The sequence below is a fragment of the Punica granatum genome, chromosome 2 (assembly GCF_007655135.1).
Source record: "Punica granatum isolate Tunisia-2019 chromosome 2, ASM765513v2, whole genome shotgun sequence".
Lineage (NCBI taxonomy): Eukaryota > Viridiplantae > Streptophyta > Magnoliopsida > Myrtales > Lythraceae > Punica > Punica granatum.
In genome coordinates this window covers 39,031,486-39,057,488 of record NC_045128.1, presented here as the reverse complement: position 1 = coordinate 39,057,488, position 26,003 = coordinate 39,031,486, and the positions used below count along the sequence as shown (strand labels likewise).

At 40.1% G+C, this 26,003-nt stretch overlaps 5 protein-coding genes across 7 annotated transcripts; 4 read left to right on the top strand and 1 right to left on the bottom strand.

Moving 5' to 3' along the window:
- The first annotated feature begins 23 nt into the window (after positions 1–23).
- On the top strand, positions 24–3,063 carry LOC116196673 (IAA-amino acid hydrolase ILR1-like). The gene is made up of 5 exons (XM_031526531.1): positions 24–542; positions 1,115–1,240; positions 1,347–1,661; positions 2,139–2,267; positions 2,462–3,063. The coding sequence occupies exons 1-5, from the start codon at positions 192–194 to the stop codon at positions 2,864–2,866; spliced, it is 1,326 nt and encodes a 441-aa protein (XP_031382391.1). The 5' UTR covers positions 24–191; the 3' UTR covers positions 2,867–3,063.
- Positions 3,064–5,377: 2,314 nt separating this feature from the next.
- Positions 5,378–5,600, top strand: LOC116195695. Its single transcript, XM_031525005.1, has one exon. The coding sequence runs from the start codon at positions 5,409–5,411 to the stop codon at positions 5,595–5,597; it is 189 nt and encodes a 62-aa protein (XP_031380865.1). The 5' UTR covers positions 5,378–5,408; the 3' UTR covers positions 5,598–5,600.
- A 932-nt stretch (positions 5,601–6,532) lies between these two features.
- Positions 6,533–7,059, top strand: LOC116195694 (mediator of RNA polymerase II transcription subunit 11). The gene has a single exon (XM_031525004.1). It carries the CDS (start codon positions 6,571–6,573, stop codon positions 6,916–6,918), a length of 348 nt encoding a protein of 115 aa, XP_031380864.1. The 5' UTR covers positions 6,533–6,570; the 3' UTR covers positions 6,919–7,059.
- A 176-nt stretch (positions 7,060–7,235) lies between these two features.
- On the bottom strand, positions 7,236–10,722 carry LOC116195693 (uncharacterized protein At5g41620). 2 transcript variants are annotated; one of them, XM_031525002.1, is made up of 4 exons: positions 10,493–10,722; positions 9,661–10,146; positions 9,155–9,277; positions 7,236–8,888 (listed from the first exon to the last, which is right to left on the bottom strand). In XM_031525002.1, the coding sequence occupies exons 2-4, from the start codon at positions 10,114–10,116 to the stop codon at positions 7,509–7,511; spliced, it is 1,959 nt and encodes a 652-aa protein (XP_031380862.1). In that variant the 5' UTR covers positions 10,117–10,146; positions 10,493–10,722; the 3' UTR covers positions 7,236–7,508. The 2 variants fall into 2 exon arrangements, with proteins under 2 accessions (XP_031380862.1, XP_031380861.1); XM_031525001.1 differs by having other exon boundaries at positions 9,661–10,152; positions 10,493–10,721.
- Positions 10,723–21,807: 11,085 nt separating this feature from the next.
- LOC116197464 (B3 domain-containing protein At2g36080-like) lies at positions 21,808–25,853 on the top strand. Of its 2 annotated transcripts, none has more exons than XM_031527617.1 (4): positions 21,808–22,404; positions 22,687–23,000; positions 23,391–23,590; positions 23,815–24,887. In XM_031527617.1, exons 1-4 carry the CDS (start codon positions 21,977–21,979, stop codon positions 23,821–23,823), a joined length of 951 nt encoding a protein of 316 aa, XP_031383477.1. In that variant the 5' UTR covers positions 21,808–21,976; the 3' UTR covers positions 23,824–24,887. The 2 variants fall into 2 exon arrangements, with proteins under 2 accessions (XP_031383477.1, XP_031383476.1); XM_031527616.1 differs by lacking the exon at positions 23,815–24,887 and adding an exon at positions 25,016–25,853 and having other exon boundaries at positions 21,809–22,404.
- The last annotated feature ends 150 nt before the right edge of the window (positions 25,854–26,003 follow it).

Below are 26,003 nucleotides of genomic sequence, written 5' to 3'. Positions count from 1 at the left end.
ACAAAGCCTTATGTAAGAGCTGTCTCACCAAAAAGGGACGAAGAAGATCCCCTCACGCTCACGCATGCCCAGATTTGCTCAACCAAACCAATTCTTTAATGGCTGCCTCCTCCCCCCGTCCTTCGTAAATACGCCTCAATATCTCCGCTTTCCACGCATTTCCTCGTCAGCCTTCCATTTCCTCTTCTTCCATGGCGGTCGCTTCGTTCTTGTTCTTGCTGCTGCTGTCGGGACTGGCTGGTCAACCACGGGGTTCACCGGAAATGGAGGAGCAGCTCCGGGGGCTGACCCAGCAGCTGCTAGCGGCGGCGAAGGAGCCGGAGTTCTTCGAGTGGATGAAGGGGATCAGGAGGAGGATCCACGAGTACCCGGAGCTGGGGTTCGAGGAGCACCGGACGAGTGAACTCATCAGGACCGAGTTGGACTCGCTCGGGATCAAGTACAAGTGGCCTGTTGCCAAGACCGGGGTTGTGGGCTTCGTCGGGACCGGAGAGAGACCCGTTTTCGCCCTCAGAGCCGACATGGACGCCCTCCCTTTGCAGGTACTCTCCCCTGGTCCCATTGCTCATGAGAGAGATCCTCTTTTGGCGCCATTGCAGAATTGTTTCTTGTCTGCATTGAAGCAAGTGAAACTCAAGTCACTGTTATAATCACTTGTTCCTTGTTTGATCAACAAGTCAAACTCAACCCCTGGAATGGGGTTGGAAGGATTCAAATGGATGGGTAGGCATAATACGATTCCGTCTGGTCGAATCGGGTGAGAGCCTGAACTGATTCGCGGGCTTAGAAGGCGATAGATTCCAATTTTAGTGTGCTGTGGTGCAAGCTGTGATTTACCCTCCCATCGATATTAAGGCCCGGATGAAATCATTAGATGCTTGACACCTTGTTTAGTCATTGCTTCTGTAGAACACTATATGTTAACCATTGTCCCCATCATTCAGTAAAACCGAATCTGGGGGATAAAGCAGTCAATGTTGCTTCTTGAATTGACTAATTGTTGGGGCGAACATGCATATCTTGAAGTGTAATGTATACTCTAGGCTTGAGATTGTGTTCCACTCGTGGTATCAATATAATTTGTCTCCGTTGTTTCCAATTATCCCTGGTAAAGGAACTGGTGGAGTGGGAGCACAAGAGCAAGAATGATGGGAAGATGCACGCCTGTGGTCACGATTCTCATGTTGCAATGCTACTAGGAGCAGCTAAACTTCTCCAGGACAGAAAGCATCTGCTCAAGGTACTTCCTCCTTCTTACCCTCGAGAAAAGTTTAAATCGTCCTCCCAGTTCTCTTCGAATGGAAGTTACACAACTTTTTTGGTACTGTAATGTTATTATTCGTAAGGGGACAGTCAAGCTAGTATTCCAGCCAGGGGAAGAGGGCTATGCAGGAGCTTACCATATGTTACAGGACGGAGTTCTCGATGATATTGAAGGAATCCTCAGCATCCATGTTCTGCCCGATGTGCCCACGGGGGCTATTGCTTCGAGACCTGGCCCGATGCTCGCCGGGGTCGGCATTTTCTCAGCTACAATCAAGGGGAAAGGTGGGCATGCGGCACAACCGCATAATAGCAAGGACCCAATTCTTGCAGCTTCATCCGCTGTTGTGAGTCTTCAGCAGATTGTGTCGAGAGAAACAAATCCTCTCGAAGCCCAGGTGATTTTCGTGTACTGTAGCAAGTATATGGAATTAGACTAATTTTTCCTTCTCTGTTGGGCATCGAAGGACCATACACAACCCCGATACTAGAGGTAGGACCACCCCAGAAACTGACCATTAGCGTCGTCCTCTTCATGAAAGCATGATCCACAGCATTAAACAAGATCTCACGTAATTGAACCAGAAACAAGACGTAGCATCTCCGTATGCTATTTGATTCATTTTGTCAACCCGCAATATATACTGAATTACTAATTCTTGTTGAACCTGTTATTTCTTTGGAAGTTCAATTATGTTCGACATTTGGTTTGATTAGTCGATAGTTGTGTACATTATGTATGGGTTGCTTGAACCAATGAATGGGATATCTACCCATTGCCTTAACATTGGTTGAAGGTTTTCAAAATTACGTAAGAAAAAAAGTGGTAAACTAATGCTATCTTTTTTGGTTGGTTCCTATTTCCATATATAAAGCTGGTGACAGTGGGGTACATTGTGGGCGGCCATGCGGAGAATGTCATTCCAGAGTCGGTGAAATTCGGAGGAACTTTCCGAAGCTTGACCCCTGAAGGTCTCTCATACCTTCAGAAGAGGATAAAAGAGGTATACTCATGCTTTCTTACTCATTCTGTGTCATCTGACATGACAACACAACTCAACCCGATATAAAGTAACTGATAGGGACCTGAACCCATCAAGACAGGAATACATTCATCATCATATCAACAAGATCTGACCTGTTTTAAAGGTAAGTTCACTTTTCTGCTTGTTGACAAATTATCCTGTGCTATTTTCAGATCATCGAGCTACAGGCGGCAGTTCACCGATGCGAGGCTGAGATCGACTTCAAGGAGGAGAAGCCGATGCCGCACCCTGTGATGGTGAATGACAAGGCACTGTACGAGCACACAAAGAGGGTCGGGGAAATGCTTGTGGGAGAGGAGAACGTGGAGCTCCTCCCGATAACAATGGGGGCGGAGGACTTCAGCTTCTTCACTCAGAAGACCGCCGCTCTAATCTTCGTGGTTGGCATCAGGAACGAGACCCTCAAGTCTGACAGGATCCTGCATTCTCCTTACTTCTTTATTGACGAGGAGGCTTTCCCAGTCGGTGCTGCTCTTCATGCTGCCACTGCAATCTCGTACTTGGACAAGCACGCTCTGGGGCCGATGGGTTGTGGAGATTCGTTTCCTTCAATGTAAGCAATATGAATGTAGCACTGAACTGGAGAAGGGGCGAGAAGAGAAAATGGCAAATGTTCGTATAATTCGGTATCTGTAAGATTGCATAAGTAGCAGTGAGTTATATGAACTGACAAGTGCAATACAATAAACAAGATAACACTTTGCTGTAAACTACTTTTCCGAATCACGATGTTTTTTTTTTTTTTTTTCAGTTATAAGGAACGTTCATTAGCCTAATACAATCATGACGTACTTTTTAACTCAGAATTGCATGTTTCTATTTCTCTAGTGAGTTGACTCGATTGACTCGGCATAAAATTGGCCGTTTGTATAGAATCAAAACGTGCTCCGTGGGGATTATTTACTTCGGGGCGCAACCCTCGTATTTAGTTATCACCGTTGAGTTTGGAACCTTGAACTGGAAAAATTCTAGCGTGACCCCGAGTTCCCATGACACGGGGTCTCCTTATCGTTGAATACTTAGTGCGTAGTAGGGTTCATGCGCATCCGTTGTGAGAGAAATCGTATCCTCGTTATACGGAGTCATGCTAATACAACCACCTTAAACATACTAAAATAGCTTGTGCTTTTAAAAAAGGGCGTTGCTAGTGTATGGAGGCTTCTTGAAAAAGGTAAATTTTATGGATGCTCCCAAAAAAAAAATTCTTATTATTTAATAAGAATCTTATTATATTTAAAATAATAATTTTTTTATTATTAAATATCTAATCATTTTCAAAAATGAAAATTATACTTTTAGCCCTCTATACTTTTCTGTTTTTGTCCTCTTCATATTTTTTTTATTATTTTCATCATATACCTTTAGCGCCTTTTCTGTTTTAATCGTATATGTGTGAGTATCTTTTTTATTCTTATCCTTCCATAACTTTCTCCATTAAATATGCTGAGTTGCCAAAAGAAATAAGGGGTCCATATCAAAATAAATTACCACGTGGCAGATTGCATCTCTTTTTGGAACTATACCAACCCAAAACGAAAATTATTTGTTTAAACAGGTTCATTTGTGGATGAATTAAACCTAAAATACGCCATTCTGCTTCTTTTTCTTTCACGGTGTAGAAGACAAGAGACTGAAGCCTTGTTGGGTGTCAGATTCCCGCCCTCATCTTCAATTCTTCGTCCTATTGAATGAAGGAAGGACATGGAGGTAGAATTTGGAGTTTCCGCTAAGAAATTAGGGTTTATGGGAGCATGCAAGCACAGCCCCCTTAAATGTGCTCGTAGGATATTAGCTCGGAGATTGAGCGTCAACAGAGAATCTACAGTAGCACAAATAATTCTTAGCTCACCAAATATAAACATCATCAGTGGGAGGACGAACAATAAAAAGAAAAAAGATTTATCAACTAATAAAAGCCTAATTTTGCCCCCAAATTCATCCAACAAAACCGTAATTTTGACGAAGTTAGTCCGATGAAACTGTGAATTCGCCGAATCTTGGATCTTCATATATCTCCTGTTTTGATTTTAGAGTTTTCTCAAGGACAAACTGATGAAGGCAAGCAAAAAGAAAGACATGGAGAGCAAAAAAGACGGGCAGGAGGATAAAGAGCGAGGAGAAGAGGAGGCCAAGTGGTGAAAAAAAATTCAGAGACGAGAAACCTTTATCGTCAAGAGGGAGAGGGAGAGGGGTGAATACGGACTGTGTGGTAAAAAAAAGAGTATAAAATCAGAAAAATAACTCATAAAGTCAGGTTCGGTTCAGTAAGAGAATCCGATTTGGTTTAATAATATGTTTTGACGGGACCCCTGAAATTTACAGCTCATCATAATTAACAGAAAAAGTTAATAGAGGATGAAAACAGAAAACCTAATAAAGGTGATGGACTAAAATAAAAAATATATAGATGTAGAAAGAGGATAAAAATAAAAAGTAGGAAAGATGTAAGGGTAAAGGAATAATTTTTTCTTTTCAAAATAATAATATTTTTGTTAAATAATACTTTTTTTATTATTTAATAAGTTTGTTATTATTTCGTCACCGATAATCAGCGATAATTTACGATATGACACACTTCGGTTGGCCTCCGTAATACTCCCTTTTAAGGAGTATAGTAGGGAAGTTAAATCCGTTAAAAAAAAAAAAAGAAAACCCAAAGGCTAAACTACGTCGTTTGCATGTTTGGGTTTCTTCTTTCTTTTCTTTTTTTAATTAATTTTTAGGGGGAAAAAAGAATCCGTCGCTGCATTGCTCGAGTTCAACAGCTGCCGAGAGACTGAGCCCAGGCGAGGCCCTCACCCACCGTCCACCCGGCCGGCGTCCTTACGTGGCAACCCCCCGGCCACCTACCTGGCCCTTCTCCACCTTGCCGGAGAACAATTTTCTCTCCATATTGCCGGCGTCGCCCTCCTCACGGCTATCGACTCTTCACCGTTCCTTCGAGTCTGAATCGCTGACCTAACTCTGAGTGACCTCTCTGAGTCTCTGGCCTCGAGCTCCCCTGATCTTCTCTTCTCAGAATCTGAGCTTCGCCGGAGTCCGTCACAGAGGTAGGGAACCGGATTATTGCACTGTCCAAATACGTTAGCCGTTCCCCAAATGGTGTTTTTCTCTTACCCTCCGACGCGCAAGCAGCTCGCAGTGACGGTCGGAGTCTTCGCCACCGGGGTTTCTCTCATTGCCGTTGGTATCCACCTCTCCTTCGCCAACATCGGCCCCCAGCAAGCCCGGACCAAAGCTCGCAGCGACTTCGTTAAAGCCCGCCTTCGGAAGTTTCTCGACGATTGACCCTCGGTAAAGTTCACTCCTTTGCCTCGTTCTTGCAGTTTCTAGCCATTGACTTAAATCTCTGAAGGGGAAACCTTCATCAGGGTTCTGCCTGACATGGGCGCCAACTGTTTGATGTTAAGCCTTGCTCGGTAATATTTGCACGAGCAGTCAAATATATGAAGATAGGATCATTTGACTTTCGCCAAAAAAGAGTCACGAATTGCTTAGTTTTTCAAGAAAGTTTTATGCTTGTGCTTGAGCAGTAAAGCTTCAGTTCAATTTACTGTTCTTCCACTGAATGCCACTGGGGCTTCAATTGAATTACCAGCTTGAACCCCTTTTCTCTAACGAACAGATTTGTTCGAATCAATTTGTTTAACAATAAAGGGAATTTTTTGATATAGGAAAGCTCATTTCTGATGTTATATCGTGAATTATCTGCGAGGCAATAGATGATCTTGGGTAGTATAGTATTCCCAGAAAATTTTTAAAATGTGGAAAGGGAAGAACTACATGATTGCTTAGCACGGTCATTTTCATGCATACATCTCATTGGATAAACTCGAAGTAGTGAAAGGAAAACCGGTGGATATTGCACAAGTACTCATGCTGTTTCATATTAAATGTATGACTGAAAAAATGGGTTATTAATCCTCTCCCCCCCCCCCCCCCCAAAAAAAAAAGGGTTGTTAGGCTGTACATTGAGTTCCCATTCTTCTCCTTTGATGACCGACTGTACTTTGGTGTGCAAATATTATTTGTATTATAAGCTTGAAGTTTGAACTACTCTGCTCATATCAGTGTCAGTTTTGCTTTGAGTTCTGGTAGATGACAATTAGCTCTTGTTGACATCTTTGACGGGCTGCAAGGTGCAAATGATCTCGTTATTTATATTTCTCAGTCTTATCTTCATGCCAACTAATCCAATTTCTTTTGTTGAATTTCAGTTTGGAAAATCAAGAGTGGAAGTACCCTTTCTTGGCTTGGGCAAATGGATTCTCAAACACAGAACACATCACTGCAGCGTCTTCAGAATGTCGAGAAGCGAATTGTGAAGGTCTTGGAGTTAGCTGGTGGAGTGATGGATGAGCTCGCAAATCCTGCAGGACCTAGGAAAGAGTTTGTCAACAACCATTGCCGTGAATTCATGCAGCTGATCAAGGACATTCAGGTGACCTTACGAGACGAGATTAAAAGCGCATGCGAGTACCGCCCTTTCGAGAAGTGCGACTACAGCTCGAGAATAGCAAACGAGATCTGCCTCAAGAAGCTTGAGTATTTTGCTTCCCAGCTGGATGGAATGAAGGAGACCATCGATCAATTTCATGATGCAGCTTGATGGTTTTATTAAGAGAGGCATTAGAGAATTTTAAGGAACCTTTGAGTCATGGGGGTAGTTAACAAGTGGTCTCTTTGTGCACTGTTTGCTGCGGTAAGATGTTTCTTCTGTTACGTGAAGTTGGTTGCTTCGTTTTGATCCTTTTTGCTGAAAGCTTTAAATATATTTACAACCTCTTGGAAGTTTTACAATCTACTGCAATTGTTTGAGGCACTTGAGGCATCATGTTAGATTCGATCAATTCACTGCTTGAGAAATTAACAGCCTGCACAAAGCCGAATCGTCAAATCTTACAACGAAAGTGTCACAAAAAGGAGTGAAGAAGAGTCTCGTATAGGATAACAATATAAACTGTTAAACAAGTACTCCCATTTAGAGTCGGTTTTCATAATTAATATATAATTACACAAATATCACTAGCCAGACAGCAGTACTTAGACTTCATAGCTTTACGATCAGCTTCTTGAGTGGTTAGCTGAGTAACAATGCTCTGAGCAAAAGACCGGGACTTGAAGTTGTGATGCCTCCAGCGCGAATGTTGGATGGACAAAGAAAAATTGCGGCAAGTCATCCGGAGTAGAGAGCATTCTTCACCGCCTAGCTTTTCTACTAACAACTTCACTACCTAGCCTAGACCTCCCGGCGCTGCTGGGGACCATGGGAGGCCTTTCATGACTAGGCTCCCGAGAGGACCTCATCTGCTCCCACTGCCTTACAGGACTAGCGAAAGCCCTGGGAGAAACTATGCTGGGACCAGACAGCAAACGGTCCCTTACCCCCTTGTCTGACTTGTATCTATTCATCTCATCCAAGTAGCCCCGTTCCCCCACTCTCTCCCAGTCTAACTCATACCGTGGATCTGAGAGCCTCTGATTCTGAACCCACTCAACTCCGTCGGATGTACTCCTCTGCAAGGCGCTTTTCCTCGAAGCTTTCCCCGATGTTGACTTCCTTGCTCTTATTTCTTCATTGAGCACATCCCTCCTGGGATGAGCCGACTTGGATCTGCTCCTTTTGCTGTTATCAATGTCTAACTCTATCGAATGAAGTTCACTATCAACTGAGCCCTCTGCACTCTCCAGTCCATCCACCACTTCTCCTGCATCCTCCTTTCCTTCTTCTCCATAATGGGTGCCACGGCGAGATCTGGTGAAGTAGTCAGCGGCCTCTTCATCATCTTGGTAACTCGAAAGACCATTTCCTTTTCCTTTCCCTCTCTTGGTTCCCAAGAAAGCTTCCAGCTGCTTCCTCAAACTGTCAATGGCAGAGTTTTTCTCCTGTACCTGATATTTAGCCTCGGAAAGCTTCATCTGGCTCCTCTCCTCCTGCAACACCTCAGCCAACTTCATCATCTCCCTTTCCCTTTCCCTTTCCCTTTCCTTCTCCACCTCTTCACAAGCTTTCACCGCCTCAGGCTCTATTTTGAGATCCTGCGTTCTCTCTTCACCCACGCCAATATCACCAGCCAGCTCATCACACACTTGTTCCATTATCTCTCTCGCCCTCTTCTCGCTCTCAAGTTCTTTCACTGCCTTGAGAAGACAAGCCTTTGCATCAGCTAGTTCTCTCCCGAGCTTCTTGTTTAAGCTCTCAAAACGTCTCCTCAACTTTCTCTCTACCTCGAGTTCTCCAACAACAGGCTCCATAGCAGCCTCAACCCCCTTTCTCTCTTTGCTCTTCCATGCAGCCTTCTCCTCCGCGAAACACTTCATCAGGTAGTTGATCTCGTTCTCATCGGAGCGATGCTCTTGGATAAGCTGGTTCACCAGCAAGCGGGCTCTCTCCAGCTCAGCATGCAAAGCTGAGATCAGAGACATGTTGGAAGAAGGTCGATCTTCATGACCCCATATGCGATTTATTATCTTGAGAAGCTCCTTTGATGTAGTTAGAGCGTTGCTTACATCCTTCAGACGAGGTTTAACTCCAGCAGTGGACCCACGAGGAGTCTGGGCCCGGGAGCGAGTTTCAATCTGCATTGGTGGAAATTGTACGATTAGGAATGAATCTACATTATCTAATCTAGACAAACAAAAATTACAGAAAATTGCGAGCAATGAAAAGAACAATAAAGTCAGTCTCGTTGAGGCCAGAAACAACAAAAGAAATCCAATCGGAACCAATTACCTTCTTGAGAGATGTCAAGTATGAGGAAAAAAACAATCTTTTATAGCGCAATTTGCGAAAGAAAATTCAGTTTTCTCTTTATTCGGATAAAATAAATCTTGATTTGACTTACTTCCATTAAACTGGCATTGCTGAGCGAACCTGAAACTCTCCCACTAGGTTCGGTCGACCTAAGCCGATGGGAGATTGATGGTGTTCTTCTCCGGTGACTGCCTGTCCCCGATCGATCAGTTCTCTGGAGTATAGAGACAAACAAGTAACTATAGCTTCACCATACAAAATACACCAATTGAATTTAGGCCACACTTTGCGAGAATAACGATTTTACAAGAAAAGCATATATTTCAGTGAAATGCATTCCATTTCAAGCGATCAAGTACACCAAACTAGGCTGGATTATAGGCCCCTTTCCACATGTTGATGATACCTCAGTCCTAGACTATGAACTTCCAATGTTGTCCATATCAGAAGGTAATCTTATCCCCTTGAAGAAAATTTTAATAATCAACAACATCAACAAGACAATGGAATCCCAATCTCCAGAGAAATATCGAGATTTATCATATTTGGCCTGATGTCTGCTCCTAATTATTCATCACTATCCTAGCAAGAACTCACCTCAGAGACAGGGCTATGAGATGGATCAGACAAATGCGGAGGCAGCGGGCCCAAGTGTGTGGACCTCGGGATCTTCTCCCTCCCCCTGGATTCCTTTTTCAGTCTTCTCTCCATTAATCCATCCTTCATCCGTGGAGATGGGATCTCATTCATCTCCCACAGAGTTGCAGCAAGCTTCCTTGCAGACACCGGAGCTTGGACCTTCGATCTCCCACTCTGGGATCCGGCGTGCTGGGGGGAATCCACGGCCCGCAGCGCGACCGATGGGGATCGCGAATTCCTCAGCCTCCATGTGGGCACGGGAGTACTCGACCCACCCCTTTTCCCGACTAGAACGGCCTTCTTGAGCCTGTAGTTTTGGATTATCGACGAAGAGGACGAGGCGGAAGACGAACACCCGCGCTTTCTGATCTTCCCATTGATCAAATCATCCATTTCACCAATTTGCCTCGGCATTGTTCCGATGCCACACTAGATCTCTCAAATCTGAGACTGTCAACAAAATCCAAGCATCCAGATGAACATTAAAGCGCCGGCAAAGGACCAGAATTGAGAAGATCAAAGATTAGTCGTTTGGAAACTGAGAAAAACAAGAAGCAGGGCCAATCTCCCGCCCCCCAACATTCCTCAGCATTAAGCTACAATGCACCGAGCTGGGAACACTTTCTACAGCAGGTTTTGTTGAAATTGCCATAAACAGCAGGAAAATAAATGAAAGTTAAGAGAAAAGATCCAATTTTCTGCTTTTGCTCCTTCACCCAGAAAGATCGAATCAACAACAGAACAGCAAGATTAGCAAAATGGGAAAGTAGCAATGAGCTGCCAATCGTACCTCTTTAGCTCATTCCTCGCTGATTCAGCTCACCGGCCCTTTTATCTTCAGAAGCTCGAAAGGGAAATGAAGAAGACAGAGACGACAGTAAATGCAGAAGCTTGAACTGAGAGTGAAACCCTAGAAAGAGACAGAGACAGACAGACAGACAGACAGACAGAGGGAGAGCTTTTGATAGCTTCCACTACGGACCATCGGAAAGATTTTCGATCAGTACAGACTACAGACGGTACTGTACATTGGTCGCGTAAAGGCAAAAAGGAAAGACGGGACCGAGGAACAATCCGACGCGGTCGTGCCCATCAGGAGCGACACGTGCTTTTCTTCTATAGGTCGAAGGGATGGTACTTTGACTTTGTGTGTGTTTGACTCGGGTTTTAGGCAAACTGTGCGGTGGTGATAGTGCATGTGATCGGGGTCGTCTCTGCAAAGTCTGCCTCCTTACAAAGAATTCCGCCGCCAGCTCGGATTTAAATCGTGGTCGGAAAACGAAAAAAAATAATATATGAAAATTGGTATTCGGTACTGGGCTCCGGGCTGGGCTTGGGCCCAATTTATGTGGGCCTTGGCCCATTTATTGTTTGCTGGAGTCGATCGATGGAGGACACCGAGGACGTACCCGGGATTAGTCGGTCAAGGCAAATGGACAATTTTCCCGAACTTTACGGGAGAAAAAATAAAAAAAATAAAAAGGATCAAGAGAAGAAATAACATGGTAGTGCATCTCTCGTCCGGTGACAAAGAGGTCTCAGGTTCGATACTTAGTGGGAATGTTCGTGCCCCTTTATTATATATTTAGAATTTACATTTTAATGTACTAAGTTCATGTGCCTCTCTTGTAATCGAAAAAAAATATATATATATATATGTATACCATAACACACCCATATTGGGGCGGGCCATCCCGTCTGTTTAAATTCCTATCTATATCTAGTTCAAATATTTGAATTGATAACATAACGAACTCTATTATACTTTTTTTACCCGTGATTTTATTAATAATAATTACTATTAATTGACGAAGATCGAAAGAAATGAGTAGCGATCATTATCACCTCAGAGTTCAACCCATAACTCTGAATCTGGTCCTTTTTTGGACTGGAGAGGGAAAAAGGGATGATTGCTTTTCTTGGGATTGAATCAAGAAATCCGATGTAATGAGAGGGGATGATCATAGAGCATCCAAGGAAAAAGTGTTGCCTTTAAAATTGATTAGTCCAATCATTGCTTGCTTCGATGGTAGCATTCAATTTCAACGTCCATACAAATTTGAAATCTCATGCTTTTTAACTTTTTACCTCCCGATTAAACCATGTTAAGTCGGAAAACCAGAACGTAAAAAATCACGTATCGTGGATCCGATCCGGTACTACGAGATCAAGACCGAGGAAGCCCAATTATGAGGAGATGAAAGATAAAAGACCGGTGTTACATGAAGAAGATCTAGCTGGTTCGGGATATGCCACGAACTATTTGACTGCCATGCTAATCTAAATTGGCTTCTGGGCCTTCTTCGTTATTATAAGGGCCCGGTTTGAGAAAATGGTTCGATGCCTCCTGAGTTTTGGGCCACGGTCCACAATTCCGTGTGCAGAAAGCAGAAGTCATTCGGTGCAGTCATGCTGTGATCGGCGAGTCGATTTGGCATCGACCTATATGCCGATAATAATCTACCGAAACATGGCGTAATCCGGTGAGGTTGCTCCAAGAGAACTTCGATTTCTATTTCTCTACTTATATGCGGACATTATTAAGCGTATCGAGCATTTCTAAGTGCTGCCAATCTTTTGCTTTGGCGTTTAAGGGCCATGTTGCCCCACCTCACTATTGGAATTTGAATTGCACCACATGTTCAGTTCTTACGTAGCACGGGATGACCGAGATAGGCTTAAAATAATTCGCTCCTGTATGTAATGTTGTTTCTAGAACTATATATGTACCTCCCTCGAGAGCGATAGGTCCGAGTTGGAGTAGATATCCTCTTTTGGGAAGGATAAACACACTTATGGGAGATTGACGAGAACCCCCAAGTCTCCGATTACCTGCCAGCAGTGGCAAATGCTGGGCAGGCAGCATACATAATTGACTTTCAAAGTTAGCCCACACTCAATTAATTTAATCATTGCGAAGAAGAAGAAGAAGAAGAAGAAGAAGAAGAATTAATATATATTTGCAAAAGGAGAAGGGATCGAGTTTCGCTCTCATTTTGACAACGATGCCTGTCTTTTGTGGGGGTCGATATAGAACTATCTTCCCCCCCGGGCACATGCATGTTTGTGGATAATCATCTAACTTTTCTTCTTTTTTTCCAGTTTACACAGTGATATTCGAAAATTTAATCCAATGAGCTCCCGACTAATACAGTCGAGCTGAATCGACCAATTAATAGATAAAATTCTCTCAATGTTAATTTTTTTCATTCACGAAATTCAAACATGACATCTCTGTCACGTTATGATAAGTGATCATGTATGTAAAGCTTTTGCCCCTTTTATTTGGGTTTCTTAGGGACAGTGAAAGGGGTGGGAGGGAATGTCTGACTAATAATGGAAAGTTAAGAGGAGCCCAGAATTGAGACACGCGGTTTCATTCCCCACCCCCTCTCTCTCTCACTTCCTGGTTTCTTCCCAAGTTAGGCCATTGAAAATGACTGGTCGGCATCCTCAAACATATCCCACGACCCTTTTGCCGAAATTTTCACAAATCGGTGCGTTTTGTCATTTCCTTCTCCCCTAAAATTATCTAGAAACATAATAACAAACGCTGCGAGATTTGATACGAAGTCGTGTTTTACGTGGACAGACTTTGTTGTGATATTTGCACGAGTCAACATCCCTAGCAAGCGCGACCGCCAAATTGATATCGTAACTAGTATATTGAGAACACCTTATAAGGGGGATAAAAAAAAAGTCTATTAAACCCAAGCTTATGTACAATTAGATTAGATGGAAAGCTTTCAATTAAATCGTCCAAGCATGATGACAAATATCTCTTCACTAATTGTTCGTGCATGCACGAGTCAATTTGAAACTGCCCTTCTCAATTAGGATAGCCTCATGATATCACTCGGTTTCCAAGAAATGATTCGCCCGTTATAATCTACCTAGGTTGATGCTCGGTAGTCCGAAGTTACAAATACTAGCTTGCGATCAACGAATGAAGTGATCATACACGATCGACTATACAATAGTGAATTAGCTAGCTATAGACGTCGGCAACTGAAGATTATCTCTCGTAAATATGTCGACTCGGGTGAAATTTCCATCGAATATCAACTTTCGTTTCAAATAAAACGATTTGGTTGGCCCCATTCTCTGAAGAATATTGTCACGCACGCACGCTTAAATAATTTCAGATGATTGTTGTGATCGATAAATGAATCTATATCTACATGCATGACAAATTTCAGGCACGCCAAACTGTAAGCAGGTCCCCCTCACATATATATACAAATAAAATTATATTATAATCTTAAAAAAAAAAAGAGAAAAAGAATTTACAGGTGACGTGGTCTCTTCTGGTTCAAATTTTCACCCCTATATTCTAATGATTAATAATAAATCCTCTCTGGTACTGTGAGAATGAGATCATACGTTTGCAGTTAGACATTTATATACGTCACATGTGCAAATTTGGTATAAGATCTTGGGAAATTGATATTTCCCTTCTCTTTTTTTTTTTTATATTATCAAACATTTTTTGAAGATTATTGATCATCAGGGTCTTCCGCCATTTTCTGCAGTACGAGCCCGTGGATCCAAGCTCTTTTTTTTTTTTTTTGCTTTTGGGTATCACAAAATTATGATTATATTTGCTTCTTTTTTTTATTTGGACAAAATTGTTTGAGGAAAGGAGGGAAGAGGAGTGGGCCAACTGACTGTGATATATAAATACATAAATTATGGCAGAAGTTACGCGGTCGAATCTGATGATTATCAGATGAAACAACTACGTGAGGTTACAGGAAATCCATATTTTGTATTGCCTTTCGGTGGAGTATTTGCGTCCCTACTTGTGTGTGTATAATGATTTAGCACATTTATAGTATTGCATATACTTCTCGCAGCAAATCGATAAACATAGCGCAAAGTCAATAAAAATTATCGGCACACACGAAACCATTCCCGTAACAGAAGACGATTTTCTCTATTTTGGCTAGTCACTATCCGTTTTGAATATGTCATTATCGACTCACCTTTAAACTGACCAAAAAAAAAATGTTTGTTTTATTATTTTTTTCTTCAACCTGATCATTTGTCCAAGACATACTCATTGCATTTCACATAAATAATTTCGTAGAGAAATCTGTAAGTAGTATGATTTTTATTTCCCCCCCCCCCCCGATCTGCAAGGACCATAATTATTAATTAACGGAAAGATCTTGGTGTCATAAAAAGCTAATTGACTCGATGTTTATATGTTGCCTAATCAGCCAAGATAATATCATTAATTTATCTTTTTTTTAAGTGATTAACAATTAACTATAAGTGATTAAGTTATTAATTAGGTCCACATTAGGGAGATTCTCTTTGGGAATAGCCCTCCTCCACAGCATGAACTGAAAAGTCAAGAATAGCGGCTCCCCTTTAGCTTTAATAAATCCCCCAGGAGTTTATTTCATTTCGAATTTGAAGACTCCAAAAAGTTTTTGGGAGTGCGCGTGGTCCCACTTATTTTCATGTACACTTTTTTTTTTAGCGTGAACGTTCAGAATTCATTCATAAATCAATGAAGAATATAAGCTAAATTGCTCAAGAAAATGGAGATTACGTGATCAAAATAATCCGATGCTCCAAAGTATACTACTTGGGAATTTTTCATGTACATATGATATGATGATATATATGTATATGTAATCTTCATATAAATTAACAAGGTTCTCACTTTTTTCGATTGTAAATGAAGTCAACAGCGTAATATAATGAAAGAGAAATCATAAATAACAATCAAAATGGCACAAAAAATCCTATTAAATATCAAACATGCGACTCGTAGGTCAACAGGAAAGGACGGCCGCCACTGTCGTACATCCTCTTTTGATACGAGGTCCCCCACATTGATCAAAGCCCATGTGGACTCAGAATTTCAATTAAATAAAATTGTTATACGTAATTAATTATGCAGTTAATTAATTTGATCAAGCGTTAGTTATTAAATTAGTGATCGACTAGCAGCTAACCTATGTCAGAAAGAGTCAACATGTCCTAATAAACCCAAACCAAGAAACTACCCTCACCCCAGAGTCCTCCAAGTATAGATAAAATCTTTTCATCACTTGCTTCCAATTTCACAGCAAGTATATCATAAAACAAAACGAAAAAGTCTGGGTTCGTTCGATATTTGTCGATCCTTCACCTTCTTATGCAATTACACATATAGAGCAACAATTAATACGTGCAATGGAAGGAAATTAGCTAAGGTTCAGAAACTAAAGAGCTTTTGAGTTAGTATTCATCCATTGGATTAGTGAATATATAATTTTTCATTTTCGACCTACCTCCATATCTTACGGACAATTGAATGGTTTCGGTTTAGCGGGAGAATATATGCTATCTATTAACGTGCATAATCTGAATAAAGTAAATGCACTGGCCGGGTCTAAACTCAACATGTGATCAGTCGATAACATTGTAAATTATAATTATGAATTCAACTGGGCAAGCACAGGGGATGATCTGGGAAAGGGAATAATATGACATAAAATTTGCCGACAGAAGAAAAATAAAAGGTTGTATTTTCGATTAGCTCCAAGATTGTCAGTTCCCCGTATCTGTATTGGGACTACGTGCAGATGCGAGAGAATCAAATATCAATATTAGAATGAGCGGTACACTGTTCTTGGACGATAGTAATGATCGATATAGCGCATGTTTTTTGAACCATATGCCCTTTTCTTTTTATTCTTTTAATTTTTTTAACTTGGTGATCATTTCTATATATACATACATATCTGTATGTATATATTATACTTGTTCAGATACGAAACATCATGTGGCATGATGCGGTCATGCATCTCTCTCTTTAATATTGCGAAATAACAGCACCGCACACTGATATATTTCATGCCCGAATTAAAATGCGTGCAATATGATCGATTTATTTTTAAAAATCTCCTAGATCGAGTGCGGGTGGTTTTATCTTTATATTATCGTATAAGCTAGCACTAGTCACGGACTGACCACAAGTAGAGTATCTCTTTATAAACTGAATTGAATAGGCTAGATGCTGATTAAATAGTAACTTTGAAAACTTGCATATACAATTTAATATATGTAGGTATATACATATATTGCATTAATAATCACACATGCTCATATTTAAATCAGAGCCGCAATATTGGTGGCCCGATCGAAATAATTGATGGAACATTTCACGAGAAAGAGCGCGGCTGCACTCATATACACGTATGAAGCAAAAAATAAACTAGTCAAGAGAGAGAGGAGTCTGCCTGTGGTATAAAGTCCCAACTCGAAATGAAAAGATTTTTTTTCTTGATAATTAATAAATGTCCATTAATAACAAAATTAGGTACATGGTAAAATGATCCAGAGATAGAGACAGAAAAATACAACAAATTTAAAAATATTGCAAGGGAAAAAATACAATAAGAGAGACGCGCATCAAAGAAATCAATAAATTTTCATTTCAATTCTCACAAATTGAAATTATGTGCCTATTTATGTTTATTTATTTCTTATTACTATACTAAAATCAAGATTCTGCCTTAGTCAATTGATATTTTTTATGGGATATACTTTTTAAATTTATTTTTCTACCTTTTTTTCCTCAAGCATCAGTGCGCAAATATTATCTTCATGATAATTAATTAACAAACGGAGAAAAGAGAGAAGGGGGATGCATGGACTTTAGTGTGAAAAAGTCTCACAGATTGGACAAATTATAATTTATATACCAAAAACTGCTAAGTCAGGTGGGGGAGACTTTTTTCTTATTTATTTATTTACTTAATTTATCTATTTTTTTGATATAAATCCTGATATCCGAAGTCTAATTAGGTTCCGATTAATTCATTCAAGCTGGATCGATCCATTAAGGAGTAAACCTCTCTTAAAGATTTAATTAATTCATTTATGATAGGCGAAGCGAACAGGCGGAGGATACTTTTGCTTGGGAACCGAAGAAAGGAAACTCCAGATAAGGAAATTTTATTTATAATTTATAATTTTTGTTTAATTTTTTTTCTGCTGCTTTTTTCTTTGGCCCCAAATTGAAGCGATCGCCATTTATCACTGCTCGCTTTCCTTAAATACCTCATGCATGCGGCTGTCTTTTTCCATCTATTCTGTACATATCATGCACAAGACAGACACCCATTATTAAACCAAACCAAAGAACATGAACCAAATTAGGGGAAGAAAAAGTACCAAAAAAGAAAAAAAGGAAAGAAAAACAATGGATTTTCTATATGGTCAAAGAATCCTCTACTTGGCCAAATATCATCTTTCTGAAACGCATATTAAATTCCAGGTTTCAGGTTTTCAGCATTTCAATGATAATATTATATACATATACAATCATCAATTATGGTCGAATTGAAGTTTCCACATTTCCATGTGCACTAGGCCATGAATATATACACATATATTCACATGTAAATGATGCTCATTCACATGAAGACCGGTGAGACCTTGTGTGATGATTAGCTTCTTTAATTAGATGAATTACATTTTGGTGATCATCAATAATTCATGTCATTTATGTACGTAAGTATATACTGGTATACACGCCGAGAATGCACTAGATCGGTCTTTCTCTTCTCTCCACAAAGAGCTCGAGAGATCTCCATTTCAGCAGCCCAAAATTTCTTCTTGATGTGCTGCTGCTGATTTATATTTTATGTATGTAAGTATGCACATTGCTCTGCAGCTAGCTATACTCGAACAAAATCAGGTAGCCTCTGGAACATTTTAGTTCTTATTAAAGTCCAGGAATCGGCGAGTTCTTTCTCATGAAATATCAAAATTAGATGCGTAGGCGCCAGCATATCTGAGTTTTAAAATATATATACTTCAATATCAACAACTATATCATGAGGAGGAATATATAGATACGTGATGAGCTGTGTATATTGGAAAGAATTCGAGACAGGTTCAACGTAACCATTCTCGGGGTATTAACTAAAATGAGACTGCACCGGAAGACCAAGGACTCTCAACCCTCCAATCATACGCTGACTGACACAGAGAAGAATCAAGAGCGCAATACATATATATATGTACCCATGCATACATGCAAGTGGGATGTGTTCATACATATATATATATATATATGTGTGTGTGGTGATCGAAGAGATAATATAAATATTAGATTGGGTGCAGAGAGGCGAATCCAATTGCCAAGGAGTTTAGATGACACGACATATTGTTTGTATTTAGAGACAACCATAACAGCCCAGCCTAGGCCCCTCCCATTATTTGTTCCCCATCTCTCATAAATCTGTACATGTATAATATATTTCCTCTGTCTGCCAGTACATATATATATATATATATATATAGCTCGTTGAATCTACACATATCATTTGACTGCTCGATCGAGAATCCCATTCTTAATTATACAATATCTTATCACAAGATATAATAGACGTTCTTGATCATCTCCCGGCCATCGGTACACATCAGAAAACTCAATTGTATGCTGGTTTTGTGATCCATGCTCATAATAGATTAGTTGTACACGTTTTACCGATTTACGTAGCATGTTGAACCTATTGTGGTCAGATATATGGCGGAGAGTCTCATTTATAGCCTAATCCTGTAAAATAAATGCATGCATGGGTTCATGTATGTAGATTAAAGTGGTGATATTGGATTCGATTCCATCTAAGCTAATACCCTTTTGCAGGGGTCGAAGAGAAAGGGACGCTGAATCTAAACTGGAGGTCGAGCTGTTTTTTTTTGTCTGCAACGACTTCTCCCGGGAAAAGCTGTCTAACAAAAAACAAATAAAACGATGGCCCAGTTCGTGCAATAAATTATTATATCCATTATTCATTATTATTATCTAAATGTAAAATATATAATATAATCGGAGATAAATATAAATATAAATATATATGGTCGATAATGATCAAATTTTGTTTGTGCTGTGATAAATTCAGAGAGTGAAGAGAGTATGAGGCCCGAATTTAGACACGTAAGCAGGACTACCGACCCATGAAAAATGATGTCTACAAGTCCCCATTGGTCAGATCTTATCTCATCTTTTTCAGCTTATTATTGGAAATGGCAGAAATCTCAACCCTTGATATATATATATTATATATATCTGTGAGTGTGTGTGTGTTTGTAAAAAATAAAAATAAAAATCATAAAACCCAATATTTTCTCTCCCCCTCTTCTTCATCAATATATATATATATATATATGTATATATTTTGTTTGCTGACTCTGCAATTAAACCAGGAATGGCCAAAACGTCAATCGTCTGTCATGCACGTGATTTAAAAAAAAAAGAAAAGAAAGAAAGAAAATCACAACTTCAATAGGAATAGGAATAATAATAGCCAAATTCTATCGATCGATCGATCTATCTATCTATCTATCTATCTATCTAAAGACTATTCGAGAAGAAAAAAAAATCTATCTAAAGACTAAAATAGTAGACAAAAAGGCAATTAAAGTCCACCGGCCTCCGACTATATGCTGCAAATGGGAAGGACCACCTAATGGTTACACACTATAAGCCTCAATTGGGTGGCTAGCCAAGTCCTGCCAATTCCTATTTGAAGACTTTTAGTATGTTACCGTCTCCGTCCACAGTCGCATCAATTGAATTTCTCACTGTGAATGATACATAGCATTCATGTATTATAAATATATATTTAACTTTTTACTAAATATCTAATATATATTTGAATGAATATGTTCATCGATCACAATGTTTTTTATCCTTACAAATAAATAAAAATATCCAATAAAAACTAAATATAGTATTTTAATTAGGGAGGCGAATTTTTTTTTTTTTGGTGAAATGGGGAGGCAAATTGGTCCCACCAAGATTTGGGTTTTTCACCCCGTATAGCAACATGGAACTTCCCAGATTAATTAATGCCCGAATTTAAATCACAAAGCGGCAGATTCATACCCCGGACTTTATTGCACGTACAGATCGAACAAAAAACCGAGTACGAAATCGGAAAATATCTAACAATTCCGTCACTGATTTCGACAGGAAATAAATATTTCATCAGTCACGGCAACTTGCAACAATAATAAGTTGAAATAACTTAGGTTGATTCAATGGTTCAGCGTGTTCCCCTTAAGTCAAATATCGGATTCAAATATTGTGAATTGATAAAATCTACATTGGAGAGCTTTACCCCTTAATGGACTAATACGGCTCGAACTGAATTAGTCGGGATTGATGAGCTTTCCGATACTATGGTACAGACTAAAAAATATTATTACTGTTGGGTGTTGGCTCCTTATAGAAGCAAGCACAATCGATCTAAATTTACTAAGCATGCAACAGTTCCCAGCCTGCGGACTCAAAATTCACCAAATAAACGACTTAGGGGAGATAATCGGTAATAGCCAGGCACACGGGCAGTTTATACGCACATGGTACTTGGTATATAGCCCACGAACATGTAATCATATCACGTTGCGACAGGGACATCAATGTGCAAGGCGTGGCAAAATTGCGTTGCAAATCAAAATCAAGCAAACGACGTCTTTGCCAAACACTGCTCATTTGATGTCAATTGGAAAGAAATCTCATGTTTAATACCTTTTTTTCTTCCTGGTGAACGTATGAGGCCGAAGCCAAAAGAATCACCTGTTTAATACATGGTCCATTATTCAACGCAAACATTTGTTCCGGTACGCGCCAACTGATTTCCTAGTATTAATTAAGTCGAGCGACCCACAAGAACCCTTCCGCGATTGAAAAAAACATACAAATCTTATATATTTGTTCACCCGTGAAAGTTTACCCCAAATAGAGAATACACAAAAGTAACCTTCCTTTGGCTAATCATAAACGAAAATAAAATAATAAATCTAGCATTGATTCAAGCGAATCATTTTCTCATTTTTCTTAAATAAAATTTTGAATTGCAGTATTTGTGAACTGGGAAAATTCTCAATTATGAGAGCTTTTACTCTTTTATGAATCAATATGGCTCGAATTGAATTTGTCGGGGTATATTAGGCTATGAAAATCGGATGCACGCCGATGAAAAGAAATGAAATGAAAAGGCTTGAACCAGCTAGCCCGACCGCCACCGGTCCTTGCAGTTACAGTGTTACATGACATCTAACTATATATATTGTTCTCCCACAGTTTCCCCACATCAAACCCAAAAGTCCTCTCTCTCTCTCTCTCTCTCTCTCTCTGCCTTCCTATATATCAACAAACAAACCAATTTTATCTCAAATTCTCATCAGCTCTGTCTGTCTTTCTCCATCATCCTCTCTTCTTGTCTTTGAAGAAGAAGAAGAAAGAAAGAAAGAAGAAGAAATGTCCATAAACCACTTCTCCCAAGACTTTCAAGAAACCCTCTGGTGGCGGTCTCAGTACTCTCAACCTCCGGTCCAGCCCCACCACCAGGCCTGGCTCAACTATCCCTACCACTCCGCCTCCTCCCCTCACAGCCTCAGCTTCAACCTCAACCGAGCGGGCGAAGACGACGAGTCCTCAGAGCTCGAAGAGCAAGTCATCGAGAGCAGTGCCACTAACAATAATTATATGCAAGACCTGGAAGTGACCGAGCTCGAGAAGGAGCTGCTCTTCGAGAAGCCGCTGACCCCCAGCGATGTCGGGAAGCTCAATCGCCTCGTGATACCGAAACAGCAGGCCGAGAGGTACTTCCCGCTGGGCGGCGAGTCGGGGGATAAAGGGCTGCTCCTCAGCTTCGAGGACGAGTCCGGCAAATGCTGGAGATTCAGGTAGAGCAAATATGTGATTCACTACTACGCTTATGTACTTGTTTTCGCATACATTTAGATAAATCAAGTCGACACATGAGCATATACACAGTCTCACATATATAATTAATCACGTTCATCACAAAATATGAATACCACACCGCGTATATTTAGTAGTTTTGATTTGATTGAACATGTATAAATATCTCTTAATTATTATTATCGTTGCCAAATCTAAAGAGGGGAATGTATAAAAATAAAATATATTATATATATGATGGTGGTGGGGTAATTGTTGTGCAGGTACTCGTATTGGAGCAGTAGCCAGAGCTACGTGTTGACAAAGGGGTGGAGTAGGTACGTGAAGGAGAAGAGGCTGGACGCCGGCGACGTAATTCTATTCGAGCGCCACCGGATAGATATGGACAGGCTGTTCATAGGGTGGAGGCGCCGTGGGGCGGAGAGCGGCCAGGCGGCGCAGCCCAAGGGGTGGACGGGGACCGCCGCCGCCGCCACATCCACCACCAGAGCCAGAGGAACTTTCTACAATTCTTATCCTACGCACTCCGGGGGGCATGGGCCTCCTGTGTCGACAGACTGCACTCCCCCAGCCCCAGGTGCGTACAGTGTGTATTATATATTATGTCGTGTATCTATAGGCTTATAAGTACATATAGTTGACAAATGTAACATTATGACAGATATCCATGTTATATGTCCTGCCACCTGGTATTTTCTTTACATATAGTTGTTAGATCCCGACCTCCAAGGCCATGGGCTACTACAAGACTCGAAATGAGAAAGTATATAATGTGATTCGCTCGCTGATCTCCCCTTATATTTTTCAAAGAAGAACGATTGCCCAAAGAATAATTTGATCTATCTCATATGCATTTTCGCTTGTTGGACGACATTTTTCATTTGCTCGCACGTCTATCTCACTACTTATTTGATAGTTTCCAAACGCATATTATATATATGTACTGATGCATTAGGTGATTGTGCAGGATCTACTTCGCAGAATCAAACTATCATAGCACCCGGGAACTCGAAGACATTGAGGTTATTCGGTGTAAACATGGAGTGCCAGCTCGATGAATCGGAACCATCCACGCCTGATGGCTCATCTCTCTCGAGCCTTGGGCTGGGGCACCAGCCCATGTACTCCCAGTCCTCTCACTACTATTCTCCAAACCATCATCAAATGGTAAGCCAGACCACTAATTCAATTCAGAGGAATTAATTTTGCTATATATTCTATAGCTATGAGAGTGTGTATCATATATGTATACATAAAAAGATATATATAAATATATAGAGGACACCTGTCTAGGGTAGCAAGGGTTAGCCGTATTCGTACGTACGCATGCATTGCATACATGTCTGGTCTTTGCTTTCTGCTCAGATGATTTTGTTGTTTCCTCTAATCAGACAAGTTGATATAATATTATGGGAAAATCAGATAAGGCTCCCCGTGCGCACATGGCTGAAGAAGGTTAGCTCCAAAATTTAAAGAACCTGTGACTGAATAAAGCCATTTTGGTCTTCTTCCAATTAATTAAACTCTATGTTAGGCCTACCTTGATCTGTGGCACGTTTCTTTTCTTCCCCCAACAACTTCAACACTTACACGTAACTACGAACTATCTATCATCTCGAGAAAAAAAAATTTATGAGGTACAAGAAGATAAATTATATTTCACATGAAATGAACTTTACTTATAATATAAGAATTTAAAACTGATTGAAAGCACATCGTAATTCTTGTAGTTGATTTATAAAATAATAAATATGGGGTCCCAAAAAGGCATTTTTCTTCTCACAAGATGCATAAGCATTAATAGAGGAGAAGAACAAGAAGAAAGTGTAACAATAAAATGGTCTCCTGTGTTAGTAGCAATAAGGCAGGGGGTAATGGATCTGCTAGGTCCATGTGAGATCTTATTTATTTTATCGTAATATGCACAGAAAAAGTTTATAATAGTTTCTTGATTGAGCAATATTTTATTATAAGCAGTAGGGTGACATAAAGACAGATGCATTGAAAGAAGAAAAGAGATGACGATATTATATTACATTATAATATATATGTATAAAAGAATTATGGTCATTCAAGATTAGCATGCCATACCAGCTTGATGATCCTATTTTGCCTTTTCCTATCTCCCGACAAAAGCTTCCTTTAGGCAAATTAATAATAGCCCCACCCCATTTATCATATGCAAGAACTGCTACGACAACATCGAGTCGTATCGGAACATCGACTTATGTTTAAGATTCGAATGTTATTGTTGTTGTTGTTGTTATAGTCATGGTTTAGTAATGGATGTATTTTATTAAGGGTTTTGCTAATATGAATTCTTGTTACTGTAACACATTTAATAAATTCAAGTGTTTAGTAATTCAGTTTATGTATTTAATATTTTTAGTAATCGTGATTAGAATAAATATTTTTTACTTGTATTTTCAATTAAAGTTTAGTATTATCATTGAAATGTTTATTATTTTATATAATTCGTCATAAATAGTAATCGTATTAATTAATTAAATTAAAATACTAAATATGATAACACGGATGGTATTAGAATTTTTGGTTTTATTAATTGCGGGTGAATGATTTTTGTTGGAACAGGACATCACTTTCACTCAAGATGTCAACCACCCCCAACACATCAGAGATCGTCGAGGATGAAGAAGAAGATCCCGAGGATGTGACGTCCCCAAATCTGGATCTGCTCTGATGATGATGATGATGATCAGACAGACAAGAAGAGGGAGAAGACTTGAACCCATTTGGGAGGTCAAAAGATTTACACTATTACATTTCCAGAAAACAAGGACAAAAAAATATTTATAAAAAAAAAAAGTTGCAGGAAGAAGGGGATGGGAAAAAGGAGAAAAATCCCTGATTTTCAGGTTAAAAAAAAAACAGAGAGAGGGAGAGAGAGAGATTGACGAAGAACAGGGGACCAAGTTGCAGGTGGGGGGGAAAAGTGGAGAAGGAAGGACTGAAGATTGGGATGAGTAGAGAGGAAGAGAGGTGGGACCTACGTATTATTAGAAAGTAGGGAGGGGGAGGGTTGGATGACGTCTGCAATGGCAGGTAAGACTGTGACTGATTTTATTTTTTTTCAATAATTTTGGGGGTAGAGTGGTGGAGGGTAGAGGAATCTACTTGTCACAGTGAAGAGATTCTGCCAGGAGATTTTTACTTATTTTTAATTTTTAATGAATGATGATAGCCATAATAATTAAAGAAGATGGGGGAAGGATGTGAAGTACGTAGAATGGTGGGTGTGGGCCTTTCTTCTTCTTCTTCTTCTTCTCCGTCTTCTTCTTCTTTCAACGCTCTGCTGAAAATTTCAGTAGTGAGGAGAGGGCATATCTTTCCAATTGCATGTAAATCTGAGTGTTCATTCTATTATATCTAGAGAAATGAATCGCTCGCTGGTGATTATCGATTCTTGGTTTCCACTTGCTGTCGAATACACCTAGGATCAGGATCACGGACAGAGAGATGGAGTGATGGTGCATGATCATGCCGTCCCATTCTCGAATAGTCTCTCCTAATCGAGACCCTGATGAGCAAATGCATTCAATGGGGTTCCTTGAGAATGAAA

What these genes read in the sequence shown, in the direction of transcription:
- LOC116195695 (XM_031525005.1), top strand. Translation starts at nt 5,409, where the DNA reads ATGGTGTTTTTCTCTTACCCTCCGACGCGCAAGCAGCTCGCAGTGACG.
- LOC116196673 (XM_031526531.1), top strand. Translation starts at nt 192, where the DNA reads ATGGCGGTCGCTTCGTTCTTGTTCTTGCTGCTGCTGTCGGGACTGGCT. An exon ending in ACAGAAAGCATCTGCTCAAG is followed by an intron (nt 1,241 to 1,346) that starts GTACTTCCTCCT and finishes ATTATTCGTAAG; the next exon opens with GGGACAGTCAAGCTAGTATT. An exon ending in TTCAGAAGAGGATAAAAGAG is followed by an intron (nt 2,268 to 2,461) that starts GTATACTCATGC and finishes TGCTATTTTCAG; the next exon opens with ATCATCGAGCTACAGGCGGC.
- LOC116195694 (XM_031525004.1), top strand. Translation starts at nt 6,571, where the DNA reads ATGGATTCTCAAACACAGAACACATCACTGCAGCGTCTTCAGAATGTC.
- LOC116195693 (XM_031525002.1), bottom strand. Translation starts at nt 10,116, where the DNA reads ATGCCGAGGCAAATTGGTGAAATGGATGATTTGATCAATGGGAAGATC. An exon ending in CTCATAGCCCTGTCTCTGAG is followed by an intron (nt 9,278 to 9,660) that starts GTGAGTTCTTGC and finishes TCTATACTCCAG; the next exon opens with AGAACTGATCGATCGGGGAC. An exon ending in GCAATGCCAGTTTAATGGAA is followed by an intron (nt 8,889 to 9,154) that starts GTAAGTCAAATC and finishes CCACCAATGCAG; the next exon opens with ATTGAAACTCGCTCCCGGGC.
- LOC116197464 (XM_031527616.1), top strand. Translation starts at nt 21,977, where the DNA reads ATGTCCATAAACCACTTCTCCCAAGACTTTCAAGAAACCCTCTGGTGG. An exon ending in GGCAAATGCTGGAGATTCAG is followed by an intron (nt 22,405 to 22,686) that starts GTAGAGCAAATA and finishes ATTGTTGTGCAG; the next exon opens with GTACTCGTATTGGAGCAGTA. An exon ending in CTGCACTCCCCCAGCCCCAG is followed by an intron (nt 23,001 to 23,390) that starts GTGCGTACAGTG and finishes GTGATTGTGCAG; the next exon opens with GATCTACTTCGCAGAATCAA.